Source organism: Gavialis gangeticus, unplaced genomic scaffold (assembly GCF_001723915.1).
Source record: "Gavialis gangeticus isolate Ggan-Ray unplaced genomic scaffold, GavGan_comp1, whole genome shotgun sequence".
In the NCBI taxonomy this organism is placed as follows: domain Eukaryota; kingdom Metazoa; phylum Chordata; order Crocodylia; family Gavialidae; genus Gavialis; species Gavialis gangeticus.
This window is the reverse complement of record NW_017729022.1, coordinates 9,953,186-9,967,382: the sequence shown is the minus strand read 5'-3', so window position 1 is coordinate 9,967,382 and position 14,197 is coordinate 9,953,186. Positions and strand designations below refer to the sequence as shown.

At 38.4% G+C, this 14,197-nt stretch overlaps 1 protein-coding gene across 12 annotated transcripts in view; it reads right to left on the bottom strand.

The window, feature by feature from the left end:
- Positions 1-14,197, bottom strand: part of NRCAM (neuronal cell adhesion molecule) — a 204,782-nt gene that overhangs the window by 20,919 nt on the left and 169,666 nt on the right. For 6 of the 12 annotated variants that reach the window (XR_002096795.1, XR_002096796.1, XM_019514573.1 and 3 more), the window contains 4 exons: positions 8,575-8,640; positions 7,906-8,031; positions 6,587-6,739; positions 1,735-1,866 (listed from right to left, as the gene is read on the bottom strand). Coding sequence is in view for 10 of the 12 variants with exons in the window: in XM_019514573.1 (XP_019370118.1) it covers positions 1,735-1,866; positions 6,587-6,739; positions 7,906-8,031; positions 8,575-8,640 (477 nt within the window). In the remaining 2 variants the exon portion in view is untranslated. The remainder of the gene's footprint in view (positions 1-1,734; positions 1,867-6,586; positions 6,740-7,905; positions 8,032-8,574; positions 8,641-14,197) is intronic. The other 6 variants (XM_019514577.1, XM_019514579.1, XM_019514582.1 and 3 more) reach the window with 2 other exon arrangements.

Below are 14,197 nucleotides of genomic sequence, written 5' to 3'. Positions count from 1 at the left end.
GTTCAGGTCCCTTCCGACCCTAGAAACTATGAAACTATAAATTACTGAAGGATTTAGCTGAGGTAATTTCAGAGCAACTGGCTCTTTAAGAACTCAGAGTTCAGGCAAGTTCCTGGATGTCTGGAAAAAAATAAATCTAGTGCCCATCTTTAAGAAAGGGAAAAAGAAGGGTGCAAGAAATCACAGCTCAGACAGCCTGACCTGGACACCTGGAAAGATCATGAGACAGGTCCTTGAGGAATCTACTATGAAGTACCTAGAGGAGAAAAAGATGATCAGGAAAAGCAAGCATGGATTCCCCAAGAGCAAGTCATGCCTGAACAACTTGATTTCCTTCTGTGATAAGGTGACATGCTCTATGGAGGGGGGAGAGCAATGGATGTGATATACCTTGACTTTAGCAAGACTTTCAGCACTGTCTCTCATAACATCCTCATTAACAAGCTTTTGAAATACAGACTAGATGGAAGTAGTGTAAGGTGCACACAACTGGTTACACCACTGTGTTCAATGAGCAGTCAGAGATGGCTCAATGTGTCGCTGGGAGGGGGAACAAGTGGGGTTCCTTAGGGACCTGTTCCTGGGTCTGGTATCGTTTAATGTCTCCATTAATATTTTGCATGATGGGATTGAGTGCACATTTAGCAAATTTGTGTATGATACCAAGTTGGGTGGAATTGTTGAGCTGGATCCAGAATGACCTAAACAGACTGAAGATACGGTCTGCAATCAATCAAACAAAATTCAACAAGTACAAGTGCAAATCCTGCACTTGAGATTGAATAACTGCATGCACAACTACAGACTATGGAGTGACTACTTATACTGCAGTTTTCTGGGGATTACAGTGGACCATAAACTGAATATAAGCCAACCGTGTGCCCTTGTTGCAAAAAAGAAAGTTTATATTGGGTTGTTTGAACAAGTATGTATTTTGCAAATCAAGAGAATTGACTCTATTCAGCACTGATGAGGCCTCCTCTAGAGTACTGTGTCAAGGTTTGGGGCTCACACTTAAAAAATATGGACAGATTGGAGTGAGTCCAATAGTGTGACAAAAATTATTAGAGACCTGGGAAGCATGACTTACGATAAAGGGCTGAAAGAGCTATGGTTATTCAGTCTGTAGAAGTGAAGACTGGGGGGGGGGAGGGAGGGGGGATTTTGATAAGTCTTCATATACCTAAAGGGCGATTATAGACAGGATGGAGATAGGTTTTTCTCTGGCTGTAGGGGACAGGACAAAGAGCAATGGAGTCAAGCTGAAGCAGATGAAATTCAGGTTGAGGTTGGAGATTAAGAGAAATTGTAGAATCTCCATTCTTGGAAATTTTCAAAAGCAGCTTGGACAGATGGTTTCGTGAGATAGCTGGGATATTTTAGCGAGATGCTCCTACCTTGAGCAAGGGGCTGGACTAGAAGACCTCGTGAGGTTCATTCCAGCCCTACTTTCCTATGATCTTCCAGAGGTCAAGATATTTCTTGTAAAAAGGCATATTTCCTTGTGAGAAACTGAATGAACACCTGTACGCTGTCAATTTCTACTGGGAGAGCAGCAATTTTCCTAGTAGAAACATAGCGTCTATATGTAACCTTAATCTAACCTTGCATACAGTTAAAATTAAAATTAAACTACTAGCGATTTACTTTATCTTCCAAAACTGAAATCTGGGTTTTAAGCATTACCAATTAAACTACTGGAGTTATTTTAATTGACAATGAAGCATATCCTACCAGGGTATTTGCCGCCTTTGTTCCTCCTTATGAAGCAAACAATCAGCAAAATCAAGATAAGAAGAGCAACTGCACACATTAGACCAATAAACCATCCTTGTGTAGCAATGTCAACTTGCCGGCTCGCCATGGCTAGAGAATAAATTTAAAAAAAAATTAGATTCACTGCTGTATTTAATTGCATATTTTGTTATTATTTACATTAATAACATATAATCATATATTTTATTAATGCAGTAACAGCGAATGTTAGTTAGCAATAATGACAGCTAGGGTAGTAATATTGCATGTTGATATTTTCAGCATTTAAAAGTGGTATGTTTCCAAGATCATATATTTAAAGCTTACTTCTGAATAACATTTGAAGTTACCGCACTGTGGTTAGTTGTGAAACATATGCATAGCTTACACATGTCCGCTACCACCTTCCCAAGACCATCTGATAAAATGCAATTGCCTATTACAACTTATACCAACATTTAAATTGTATTCTAAAAAAAAATTAAAAAGGAAATCCTCATCAGTTAATGTGAACCAGGTGGCATGAAACAAAGGAACAATCAGGTTTTCAGGTCCACAGATTCAATTTAAACTAGTCAGCATTGGAGCCCCATATAAAGTTTTATTAGGCATTCTCTTCTTTTCCAGCCCAAACCTTAGCATATAATGTATTTTGACTGTGATGCTTTTGCATTTAACTTTCAAAAGACTGAATGGTTCATGATTGGGTGAGCTCTTCCTTGGTTTTATCTCTGACTACCCTACAAGCTAGAAGGTGATGTTCAGGACTCACAGAAAATAACAGAGAAGACATCAAGAAGTTTACTGAAGGGTAGTGGCAGGTCCAATTTCCTATTCATCTAGGCTGGTGAGCTCAGTGAAGTTTATGACCTATTCTACCATGTGGACACTTAAGATTGATGTTACAACAAGCAACTCTTGAGGGCTTCCATTAAGGAATGAGGTCCCCAAAAGGAGGAAAATCTACTGAGGGAAAAAGGAAGATGTGAATTAATCTGGTTTCAGCCTCTTGCTTCCTCCCATTCTCTACTTCCTGCTGTCCTGCTGGCAGGAGTAGGAGATGTTCATACAGAAGGTTCCCACCCATGCTGAAATCTTAGGGAATTTTCAATTAGAATTAAATTCTTGCACCTCAATTATTCTTCTGCCTCATCTCATGAGATAATATAAAACGTTTACAATGAGGTGGATTACCCAGGATTTCTATTGAAATCAGTGGCACCTCAGAGGCTCTTTTAGTAGATTAGGGCCAGGTTATGTCTCAAAATTCCCACATGACTCTCCCTTCTTTCTGCTTCTGTGAGGTCCCAATGGCATAATTCTCTCTTCTCTTCTTCTGTGAAAGGGGCTTTATTGGTGTGACTCCTCCAAAAGCAGGAGATGGGGAATATGCAACTATTCTTAGGAAGCAGAGCCAAGGCATCATAGAAATTATCACTCTGCCATTCTCTTACTTTAAAATAAATCCTGAGACCAGGTGTGTAGTGGTAGCTGCTGGTGCAGCTCCACCAGATGTCTGGCAGCAGGGGGTAGAAGGTGACACTGAAATTCCTGAGTCAATGTGCAGGCTCAGGCAGCACTGTGCTAAGATATACTAAGCCAGATCCTCTCAAAAGAGAACTCCTTACCCTAGGGTTGCTAACTATCTGCAAATTTATGGATGGACACCCCATAAAAAAGACACCCTAAAAACACCTTTCTATAAAAATCTGTAAAAACGTCTTGCCCTCCATAAAAACAGGGAGCTACCACAGTTTTAACCTTCACCCCAAGAAAAAAGCTAGAGCTGCACTGAAAGAGACTGAGCAGAGCAGTGCCAGCTGCTGTTAGAGGGGGAGCAAGGTAACCTGGCATGCACGGAGCTTTTGTCAGAGCTTTGCAGCTCAGTGGAGCCTGCTAGACCTCTCCCCCTCTCTAACAAGGTCTAGCCACTGGCTCTATGCTCATCTCCTGTCTCCAGTAGCCTTGCATCAAAGGAGGGAACAGTGCAGCTAGGGATGAGCTGCAGGCCAGGAAAGGGAGAGGCAATGGGGAAGGGTCTGTGCCAACAAAAGGGTAGTGGGGACAGCAGGGGCCACACAGGGGCAGCATGATGCGGGGTGCAGTAGGGGGTGGCAGGGCATGGTGTGAGTAGGGGACCCCTGTGGCTGCAGTCATGTGGGGTTGCCAACCCAAGAATTTTTACTTTTTACTGAAAGTAAAAACATGCCAGTGAACAACTTTCTCCATCAGTAAAAATGTGCAGACTGTCAGTAAAAATAATTTCTTGGGTTAGCAGCCCAGCCCACCCTCAGCCATACTGCTTTCCATTCAGAAACTAGAGTGTACAGAGCTGGTGCACTGTGTTCTGGCACAGTGATGCTCTGCATACCTAAGGATCTTCATTGCTAACTCACAAGTAACTATGAAGGCTGGATACATGCCCTGCTGCTCATTCCATCTGGAAATACTGGGGTGATTTTGAATCTACATTCTCTTCTGGTGCTTTTACCGGGCAAGAATGTGATTTGGTGTGTAATTTGGTTTGTGTTGTATGGCACTGAATTTTGCAGTCCTCACAGGCTTTTGTAGGACTTCTGTATTCTGATTTTTTGGAAGCTGTTTAATGCCTTATAGGTTTCTAATACATATAAACATAAAACAAGCCCCATCTATTCTATTTTAAAGAGAAAGGTAAACTTTCGGTATCATAAGTCAACCAAAGAATTTTGGGGTTAAGATTAGAGTGATATTGTTTTTGCAAACATGCATATATAATGAGGTATTAACATTTTTAACCAATATTGTAGCAAGGTGCACAGACACATTGAACATTCCAGTGTGAGAAGTAGAGAGTCTGAAACAAAACAATCATGCATAGACACATGCAAGGGAGATGACAGAGTAAAGATGAAAACTTACTTAGACAGCTTCTTGTATTCTTTGAAATACAGAATATCCGATAGGAAGGGGTTTCTAAAGCCCAGTATTACTTTAAAAATGGGCACTATTTATTTTAGATATAGTATCTGCTTCAGGCAAAAATATTTATTCCTGGTGAACACAGAAGCTGCTAATACATGAAAGTCAATGTAATCCACTATACTAGGCATACTCAAGAAGATAAAATCATATATTATATAAAGATGCTCTATAGGAATGCTTGCTAGAACAAATATTCATTGTATAGCAAAGGCCTCATTATCTTGGGTTTTCCTTCCATGATAACAACATATTCTAAATGGGTGTTTTGGTTTTCTATCCCACTGTATATCTTCAATATTCACCAACACTGGTCTGGAATTCAAAAACTGACACAGATTTCACAAAGTGATATAGAACTCTTTTTGCAATGATTCTGTTGTACGAATGAAGCGATGAGGCAATTGAAAGCAAGGCTGTGAACCAAAGCTTTCCTTGGTCCATTGTCTCCACAATATTTCAAGCCTTGGAAGGCTAAACAAACGGAGTCAATGCACTTGACCTAATCAAGGGCACACAGTAAGCATCTTAACTATTTGATCTATTGACATTTTATTGTTAGGCTGGGTATTTTCTGGGAAAGTTTTGACCATCTTGCTTTCAATGAGTTGCAGTATAACTTTCCTTCTCCATGTCCTGTAGGCTATTGGCATTCAATACATAGTTGCATGCCTGTTTTCTGACATCACCAGCCTTCCCTGGCTTAAGGTGACTAATAAAATCCTATTTTGAGTCTGTAAATGTTAGCTGGGAATTACTTTTTAAAGCTTTCCTATAGCAACATTATAACACAATGACCACCAACGTACTATACACATGGAATGAAACAAAAACATTATGATTTCAGAAAGTTGTCAAACTATCATTTTAATTATTTTCTGTTTATCATTATTTTGTATTGCTCAAACAACTGTATATATTGCAAATCTAGTTCCTTAAATCATAACGTTTGGATAGCAGGTGAGACCAAAGTGACATTGACAGAACAAGTATCTGCAGGCTACAGTGCTTGGAATGGGCAGAAGTGGCTAGCAAATACATACAAAACAAGGCTTTTATCAAGAACATGTTGTGAAGGCAGCACTGTATTCATTATGACATCAAAATGCTTCTAATAAAGCCCTTTTTTCTGAGTTAAGTAAACAGGCATCACTCATTTTCTTGTGAAGATGTAAATGCTACACATTTTCTTGTACTGAAATCTGGCTATTATTTACTTTGAAAAAATATGTATGGAAAATTTAAGAGACCAATTGTTTTTCTAAATATGGTAATGTATAGGTTATGTTTAAAAACTCCAGAAAAATGTCAATGTTTCATGAAAAAGATGAATTTATACCTAGAAATGTCCTAACAATCATTCACTCCATTGGCACATATTATCCATACATTTTATGGATTCTTAATGTAAATCAGAAACCTAAACTTCTGATACCTCAAATGTTTAAGATTTTGGTAACCAAGCTGCCGATATCCACTTCGTTTAAAAAAAAATATGTACTCTGCTGTATTTACAGCACACTATGTTATTGAATTACTACATCATACATTCTACTTCAATTAAAAACCCACTAGAAACAAACAAAATATTTAATCCGAAATGCACAGTGCACAGATTAAGAATGAATAGTGAGCATTTAGCTCACAAAATAAATGGCACAGAAACAAAGTAAACTAAAGGGTGAAAACATTCATACTCTGCACAGTAGATAAGCTGGCATGTGTGGGAGAATTCTTAGCATTAGTCTAGAAAAAGATATGATCAATATGTTTTAGCTATAACGTATCCCCACTAGTAGCAATTTAATATTTCAGAACCTGGCATATCACAATTCTTAATGTGAGACAGAACTGGTATGGCATGCCTCACCTGGACCTGTCTCAAATACATCCTCTGAACTCATAAACTCAGACAGACCCTCAGCACCAACCCGGACTTTATATGCTGTTCCTGGTGTTAAACCCTTTAACACAAAGAAGCTCCGAGAACCATTTACAATGTCTTTTTTCCAATCTTCTTTGCCTATAAAAATTTTAGGGAAACAACAAATTGGAATATTTTAATTTACTATCTGTTACTCCAAGTTTACAGACAGAATACTTTCTACATTTTGGATTTGTAGAAGAAAATGACTGCTGTTTCTAAAGGTAATATAGTTTTAGATAAATAATGATTGCAAATACTATACTGCATGCAACATGAAGAAAAACTGCCTGAATAATGACAACTAGTTTATACTTTTGTTCCATTGCACTATATAATATTGTTTTGCATCTATTTTATAAAGAAACAGTACCGTGTTTGCAATTATAGACTATAGGTAGAAAAAGTTTATTTACTTAATTTGATTATGCTGCTACACTCTGCATTAATATTTACTTTTTTTGAGAAAAAATCTACTTCAGAATCTAATCAAAATATATCCTGGTTGTTTTGAATATATTTTCCCATGCGGGACATTTTCCTAACAATAACTCAACTTATACCATGAGCAAAATGAAGAGGAAATGTTATCCTTTTAATCTGCAGACTGACAATTATACTGTCTCTAGTGCCCACCATATAAAAAGGTGTTGTGAAAGGTGAGAATTATCTCCACTTTACTAATTCATCATTTGCATCTTAATATAGAAGTACAAAGTGTTGATGTTAGAGCTTTATTTTTGTTTTTACTACATGCAAAAGTGAGTATAGATATCAGCTTGTTTCAAAAACATAATTTTGCTGTTTCTATTTTAAGGTATAATATTAAAAAGAGGATCTATTGTTTGCTTCTTTTTCACTCTTTTTATTGAATTAGGCTCTACTGATGTAATTTTCCCAGGACATAATTTAATAGATATGTCACATTAGTTTTTAAGCCATATTCTAATCACTGCATAATTGAGGGTTTTAGGCAATTAAGGGTTTTAGGAGCTCTTGTTGACAACAGTTGATAAAATAATACAACGGAACAAAGGCTGATTTTTAAACTAGGCATCAAGTAACCTGAAGAGCAGTGGCTTTTGTTATAATAAAATTATTTGAATTACAATGACTCAATCTGCTAGAGCAAACTAAGAAAAATTTTCTAGCTATTTTAAAACTATCATTAATAAAGCTAGATTAGTATAGGATCATGCTCAGTTACTGAAATTTTTACAATTTTTTCTCAGCACTCAGAATAATTCAATGAAATGGCTTCTTACTGCCTGCTACACCATATTCAACATAAAAGTTCATATGATCTGGTCCCTCATACTCCCAACTGATATTGGCATAGGTCTCAGCAGCAGCTGCAGAAACATTTCTGATCCTTGGATAAACTGGTCGCACTGAATACACAACAGAAAAACAAAGCAAAAGTTGAAATTGGGACTATATGCACATAATCAAATGTTATTTCAGAAATAACTATGCTAATTTGGCTCATATATATGGAAAGGATGCTTTATCATTGTTTCCATTACTGAACTAGTGACTGCATTACTGCATTAGCATGTATGGTCACTGAATGCTAAGCAGTTACTACACTCTTAAATAGGAAGTAGAACTATATCTCTGAGTTCTATCATGCACACCCTATATTGCTAAGATTGCCAAATACTTTATAATACCAAATTGCCAAAGCTCTAGAAAATATTATCATCTACATCTCTTGAGGTACAATGCAGATAGCTGAAATGTGAAGAACATTCTTAAGGTTTCTCAGTATCGGACAATGGAGGAAAAGAGGCATTGTTAATGTAGGGACAAATTTTACTTGCCTCCATGTGTTATTTCATAGGCTCTGTAAATGCCTCACTGCGGGCCCTGTATGAGATTTTGCGTTTCAATGGTGTCTACTGTATTTATAATGATAAAGAGGATCACAATACCCTTATAGAATGTTGGACGGACAGTATGCAAGACAGGGGAGGTTGCAAAAAGGGTTTCTGAGTATCCTTCATCATCAAAGATGGTAGGAAAGAAGAAAAAATAAGAGAATAAAAACACTTTTAAATAAGAAAATACTATTTAAACAACAGAGCAGAGCCTTACCTGTTGAGTAACACATGCATACTTAAGGTCATGCAGGTTTCATTACAAACAGTTTTACTTGTTCTATGGATCAGGTAAGTAACATGAATGATTATGTGTGTACTAATTCCTTAACACCTACACAATATTTCTTAAGTCATCTTAATTACCATTTCAGAATAATGTTTATTTAACATACCCAACTGAAAACTGTCATCAACAATAGTTCCCCCCACAAATGTATATATATTTTTTCTACTTTGTGTGTTAAATTTAACACAGTCTTGAATAGCACATGATCAGATCAGAATGCAGACACTAGCTTCAGCCGCAACTACTATATAATCTATATATGTTCTGGTTCTAGGTAGATGTGGTAGGACAATTAAGTGAAGTAAGTCAATCCAACATCGGCCTTTTGATTCACTGGGAAATGTTGTATTTTTCTATCTGTTATTACTTTTGGATCTTGAACTTCTATACATAAATGGGTGAAGACCTACATACTGAAATTTCCATTGGGTTTGCATACCTAATTTTTTCTTCCCCACTTCAAACTAATTGGATGCATCTACACATGTCATTAAGGCAACATGATAAACTCATGCTGGAGAAAACTGCTCCTAGTCACAGCATTTACATGTGCACCAGGGACTGCTACAGTTTGAGCTGGGGCAGAGCAGCCCTGGGCTGACACCAAGCTCATGGAGGGTCAGTCCCAGGCTCCAGGTGGCACTGTCAGGTGGCAGACAGGCTGACTGGGGCATGAGTGTGCCAAAATTGTGAAGCCGTGTGAGCCTCCTACCAGAGCTGGTCCATCCTGGCTCAAACTCCTGTGATCCCGGTCACCGTCCACAGATGCATTCTGTGCAGTAAATGACTCTGCCGTAAAATAGTAGTGTCCCTGACAGTAATATCTTAAGTTGGAGTTAATTAATTTACTGCCCCCTAATACCAGTGCTTCTGTAGACAGGGACACTTTACTGTGGAGCCAATTAGTCAGTGCTGCAGTAAAGCACACATGTAGATGTACCCACTGGGTGGCTGATTCTTGAGATACTGAGCAGCCAGCCCACCTAGCTTCAGTGCAAACCTCAGTACTCAGCACCTCGGAATTCCACAGTACTCAGCACCTAGGGATTCCTCAAGGTGCTTGACAAAAAATGGAAGTTGCCAAAATACATGAATCTTTCTATAAATATTAGCTACAGTACAACGGTCAGACCTCAGTCAAATATGAAAACACAGCAAGTCAGCTACAGACCAAGGGATTCTGTTTGTCAAACAATTTAAGTAAGTTTTGAAATAAAGACAAAGAAACAGGCCCAAAGTGTCAAAAGCTTACTATTGTATCGTATGACCCTCTTGTGTGCACACATCAGGTACATGAACAATGTCATTTGGCTGACTGGAGTGACACTGAGATTATTTATACTGAATAAGCATTAGCATATCACTAGGACATTTGTTAAATGCTAGAATTCCCAGGTAACGCTGAAGAAAATGAACCACTAAATGTTACTGAATAGTCAGCTATTACATTAGAATGTGAAAAGTGATGACAGTTCTTAGACCAAAAGAAGCCCTAGGCCTAATGACATTTAGCTAAAGTGTGTGTATACACACACACACACACACACACAACATTTTTTTTAACTTGCCTGAAGCAAAAAGTTACTTTTGATTAATGGAATCCAAAATGATAATCCACTATCAGTTATAGATACAAGTGACTGCCTACTTGAAACACCAAGATGATTCACCAATTTGGATAAGCACTAATAAGCTGTTTTGGTATGAAGGACAGTAATCTTTATCTTAAAAATCAACAAAGAAAAAATATGGCTTGATCTTCCAGAACTTACATATAACAATCGACAATAGGACATTCATTTCAAACACCAGGAGTTTACATGGATGCAGAAAAGGCATCTGACTATGGAGAGTTGTAGTTAAAAATATAAAAGAGAACTACATTTTAGCTCTCTTTCTCTAATTAAATGTATTTACCTTCTTGTTCTTTAATTAGTCTTTTTGTAAATGGGAATTTCTGTGGTAGCATGTTTGCCAAATACTACTAACGAAATAGGCTGTTTTTTACAATATATTTAATCTCTGAATCTCTGTAGAAATCTAGGGATGCACTACAGGTATATCTTTTAAAGAACAATATTAAACTATGAATTAATGAAATTGCTTTTCTATGGATATGTTTTCTATTGCAGTGATAATCAACATGGAACAATATTAAATATATATATATATATATAAATATTTAATAAATATTTTTGTTAAAAGAAATCTCACAGGAGGAATATCAAGGATGTTTCCCAGTGGAAAACAAAATATAAATGAAATCCTAGCCTAGTCCAGTGAATGGCAAACTCCCATTGACTTCTATGATAAAGCAAAGGGCAATTATCAACAGCTTGTTAATTTGTCCATTAAAAAGTATTACTTATGTCTTCTTGCCAGTATTTTAATTGTTTTGGTTTCCTGAACTAACTCGTTCACCATTTTATTTCGTTTCCACAAGTTGATATCTAGAAGTAACAAAAAGTTTTTGCTTGTTTCTGAACATATTTATGATGCAAACAAGAGCTGATAAAACAAGATACCTCATTCATAGTGACTCTTTACATACATTATGAAGGGCCAAAATAATTATTTCCACTGAAGCAGGACTATCCATTTATTTGTTTCAGAACAGAACTAGAAGTAATTAAATACTGCTTTAGGGAAACATAGTTCAAGAACAAATGTGAAATAACTTAGTGAACAGCTACTGCAAGAACTCATAGTTATGTGAACACTAGAAGTCTGCAATCATACTTATCAGTGCACTTTAATAGCAAAAAAAAATCAAATTTCTATGAGATCATTCTCTCTATGCATTTTAAAAAATGCAAGATGCTACCTAATGATAAAGAAAAATTTATTTTTATTAAACATGACAATAAAATGTTTTGCAAATCACATTTTTGGAAAAGATATTTTTGTAGAAGTGCAGAAGAGACAGAAAAATTCTTGTGACATTTGATGATGCATTTTTCTTATCTGCCAATGTAAGATACACTAGTAGTAAATGCACTGTAACCATTTTACCAAATTAAGTAATTATTCCCCATACTCGGGGTTTTAATTTTAAAAAGTATGTGTAGGCCTCTTTTTCCATGAAGGTATTCTCTATATATTGCATACAAATCTAAAAGAACCTCTCCAATCGCACACAACCCCCTCAAAAAGGGTATATTAAAAAAAAAGTTATCTAGATTGCAAAGTCAGTTAGAAGTTGTATCATAATGAATATGTGAAAAGGAATAAGGCTATAGATCCTACTCCCCACAGTGACTCTGAAATAGCCAGAGCACAAGAGGATGCCCTACTTGCAGAAGAATGCACAGTCTGAAACGGCAAGAACTGGACAAGAGGTATAATGCTCTCTCCTCACAAGAGAACTTTAACAAAAGGTCAACCACAATCTATACCTTCGTATTTGTTCACTATAAGAAAGAATTAAAGGATGGTAATTGTTAGGGTAATTTAGATACTGCATTTTCTTTTCTTGGGTTTCTCCCAATTTGATATTTTTCCCCTGCAAAATAATTGAAGAGTAGAACAGTGAGGGAAGGGACAGACATACATTTAAAGCACTCCAAATACTGGAGTTCTTCAAACTCTTGAGTTTCAGCACCATGCAGAAATGAGCTCTTCCCCTAGCTCTCATCATGCTTCAAAATGGCCAAAAAGGCAAGTAGCAGCAGCACTCTTACATCAGGAGACTGGAGAACAGGAATCACTCTATGCCTCTAGGCCTCTGGAGGTTGCCAAGGATAGCCAAGTACTGGCCATCTGCCCCATTCCTCCATACCTCTCTATGGGGGAACAGAGAGGAGGGAGCAGAACATTGTGGGATGCCAGAAGACTACTAGAGTGTGTAGACAGTTCAGGAAGCATTTAAAAATGAAGCACTTTAGGCATTTTTGAAGTTCTTTTTCAGCCATGAACATCTGCACCCTTCCTCTTTGGAGGGCTTCAAACAGTACATCTGTTCATTGGTTAAGTTTCATAATATATGTTTTTAAACTTTAAAGGTAGAAAATAAAATATGAAAATATACTGTGACTCCTTGCTTATATATGCCAGAGTTTCACCAAGCACCCTTTCCTAAGCTTAATAACTTGTGGATGAACGAGACCATTCTTCTGGACTTTTCCATGGCTAATTTAAATTTGACTTTTAGAAAATCAACTGTGTTGTTTGGGAACCTGTTGTGGTGGTAGCTAGTACTAAGGGCATGCAAACAGGCCCAATTCAATTCTGATTTGGCTCAAATGGGGACAGTGATTCAATTCATTGATTCGGATCACTGTCCCTGATTCGATTCAGCCAAATCCAAATCTGAAGTTTCAATGCCGATTCAGAGAATCAGTGATTTGGCCATAGACACAGCTTTAAATGTTTTTTCTACATACCTTGAGGTACCAGGCAAGGCCCATGAACACTGTGATGCTGAGGTGGATGGAGCGCCCCACAGGAGTGCAGGGCCCTGTGTGCTCAGTGGTGAACCTGGAAGTGGACTGGAAGTAGCCTCCTGCTTGTTCTCTTGCTCATCTCCAGCCTTCAGAGGCTGAGAAAGGCAGGGGAATGAGCAGGGGGCTGGAGGGCAGCTGTAGCTCCTGGGGGGGCCTGGGACCCTGCAGGAAGGGTAGTCCATGTGCTGGGAGGGGCTCTGCCCTGTAGGGGGCAGGAGACCATTGGCAACATGTAGGGGGTGCACATACACCCCCTGAGTGTAACATTGCACCACCTCAGAAAAGGTGCCTGTGGGCCGTCGCTGCTTGCCACCCCCTCCCCCCCCACTGCTAGCGGCGTCTGCAGGCAGTCAGCGATCACCACTGGCCATTGTGCTGTCACTGTCGGTAGCATCTGTGGGTGGTCGGCGACCCCTGGTTGGCACTTGCCACCCCTCCCCCTGCTGCCAACAGCACCAGCAACATCTGTGGGAGTTCCCTGTTTAACACTGCTGCCATGCTCCTGCCAATGCCAGTGCTGCTATGCCCCGCCAGCCACTGGGGGCAAGCAGCATTCATGAAGGGGACCCGGTCCTCCTAAGCAGCCCCCACACCCAGAAACCCCGTAGCTACCCACACACTGACTAGCATCCCCCCACATCCACCCACCCCCCTTCCCATTCCCTCCTGCAAACCCACATTCCCCTATCACATACCCACCATGTGATAAGGAAACCAAAAGCAAACATTATAACATAGATATTTAGGATTTATTTTATTATGATGCTAGAGACAGTGGTAGGCTTCCAAATTTCTTTAACATTGTAAATATAGCAATAAAACATTGCCCATCTGATCATTCCCCCTTTCTCTCTCTCTTTTGTTCCAGTTGTGGAAGAATGTGGATTTTGGGGTATTTTAAGAAGTGAATTTGGGATGCTGCTTCAGCAGTCTAGCTGCCACAAGG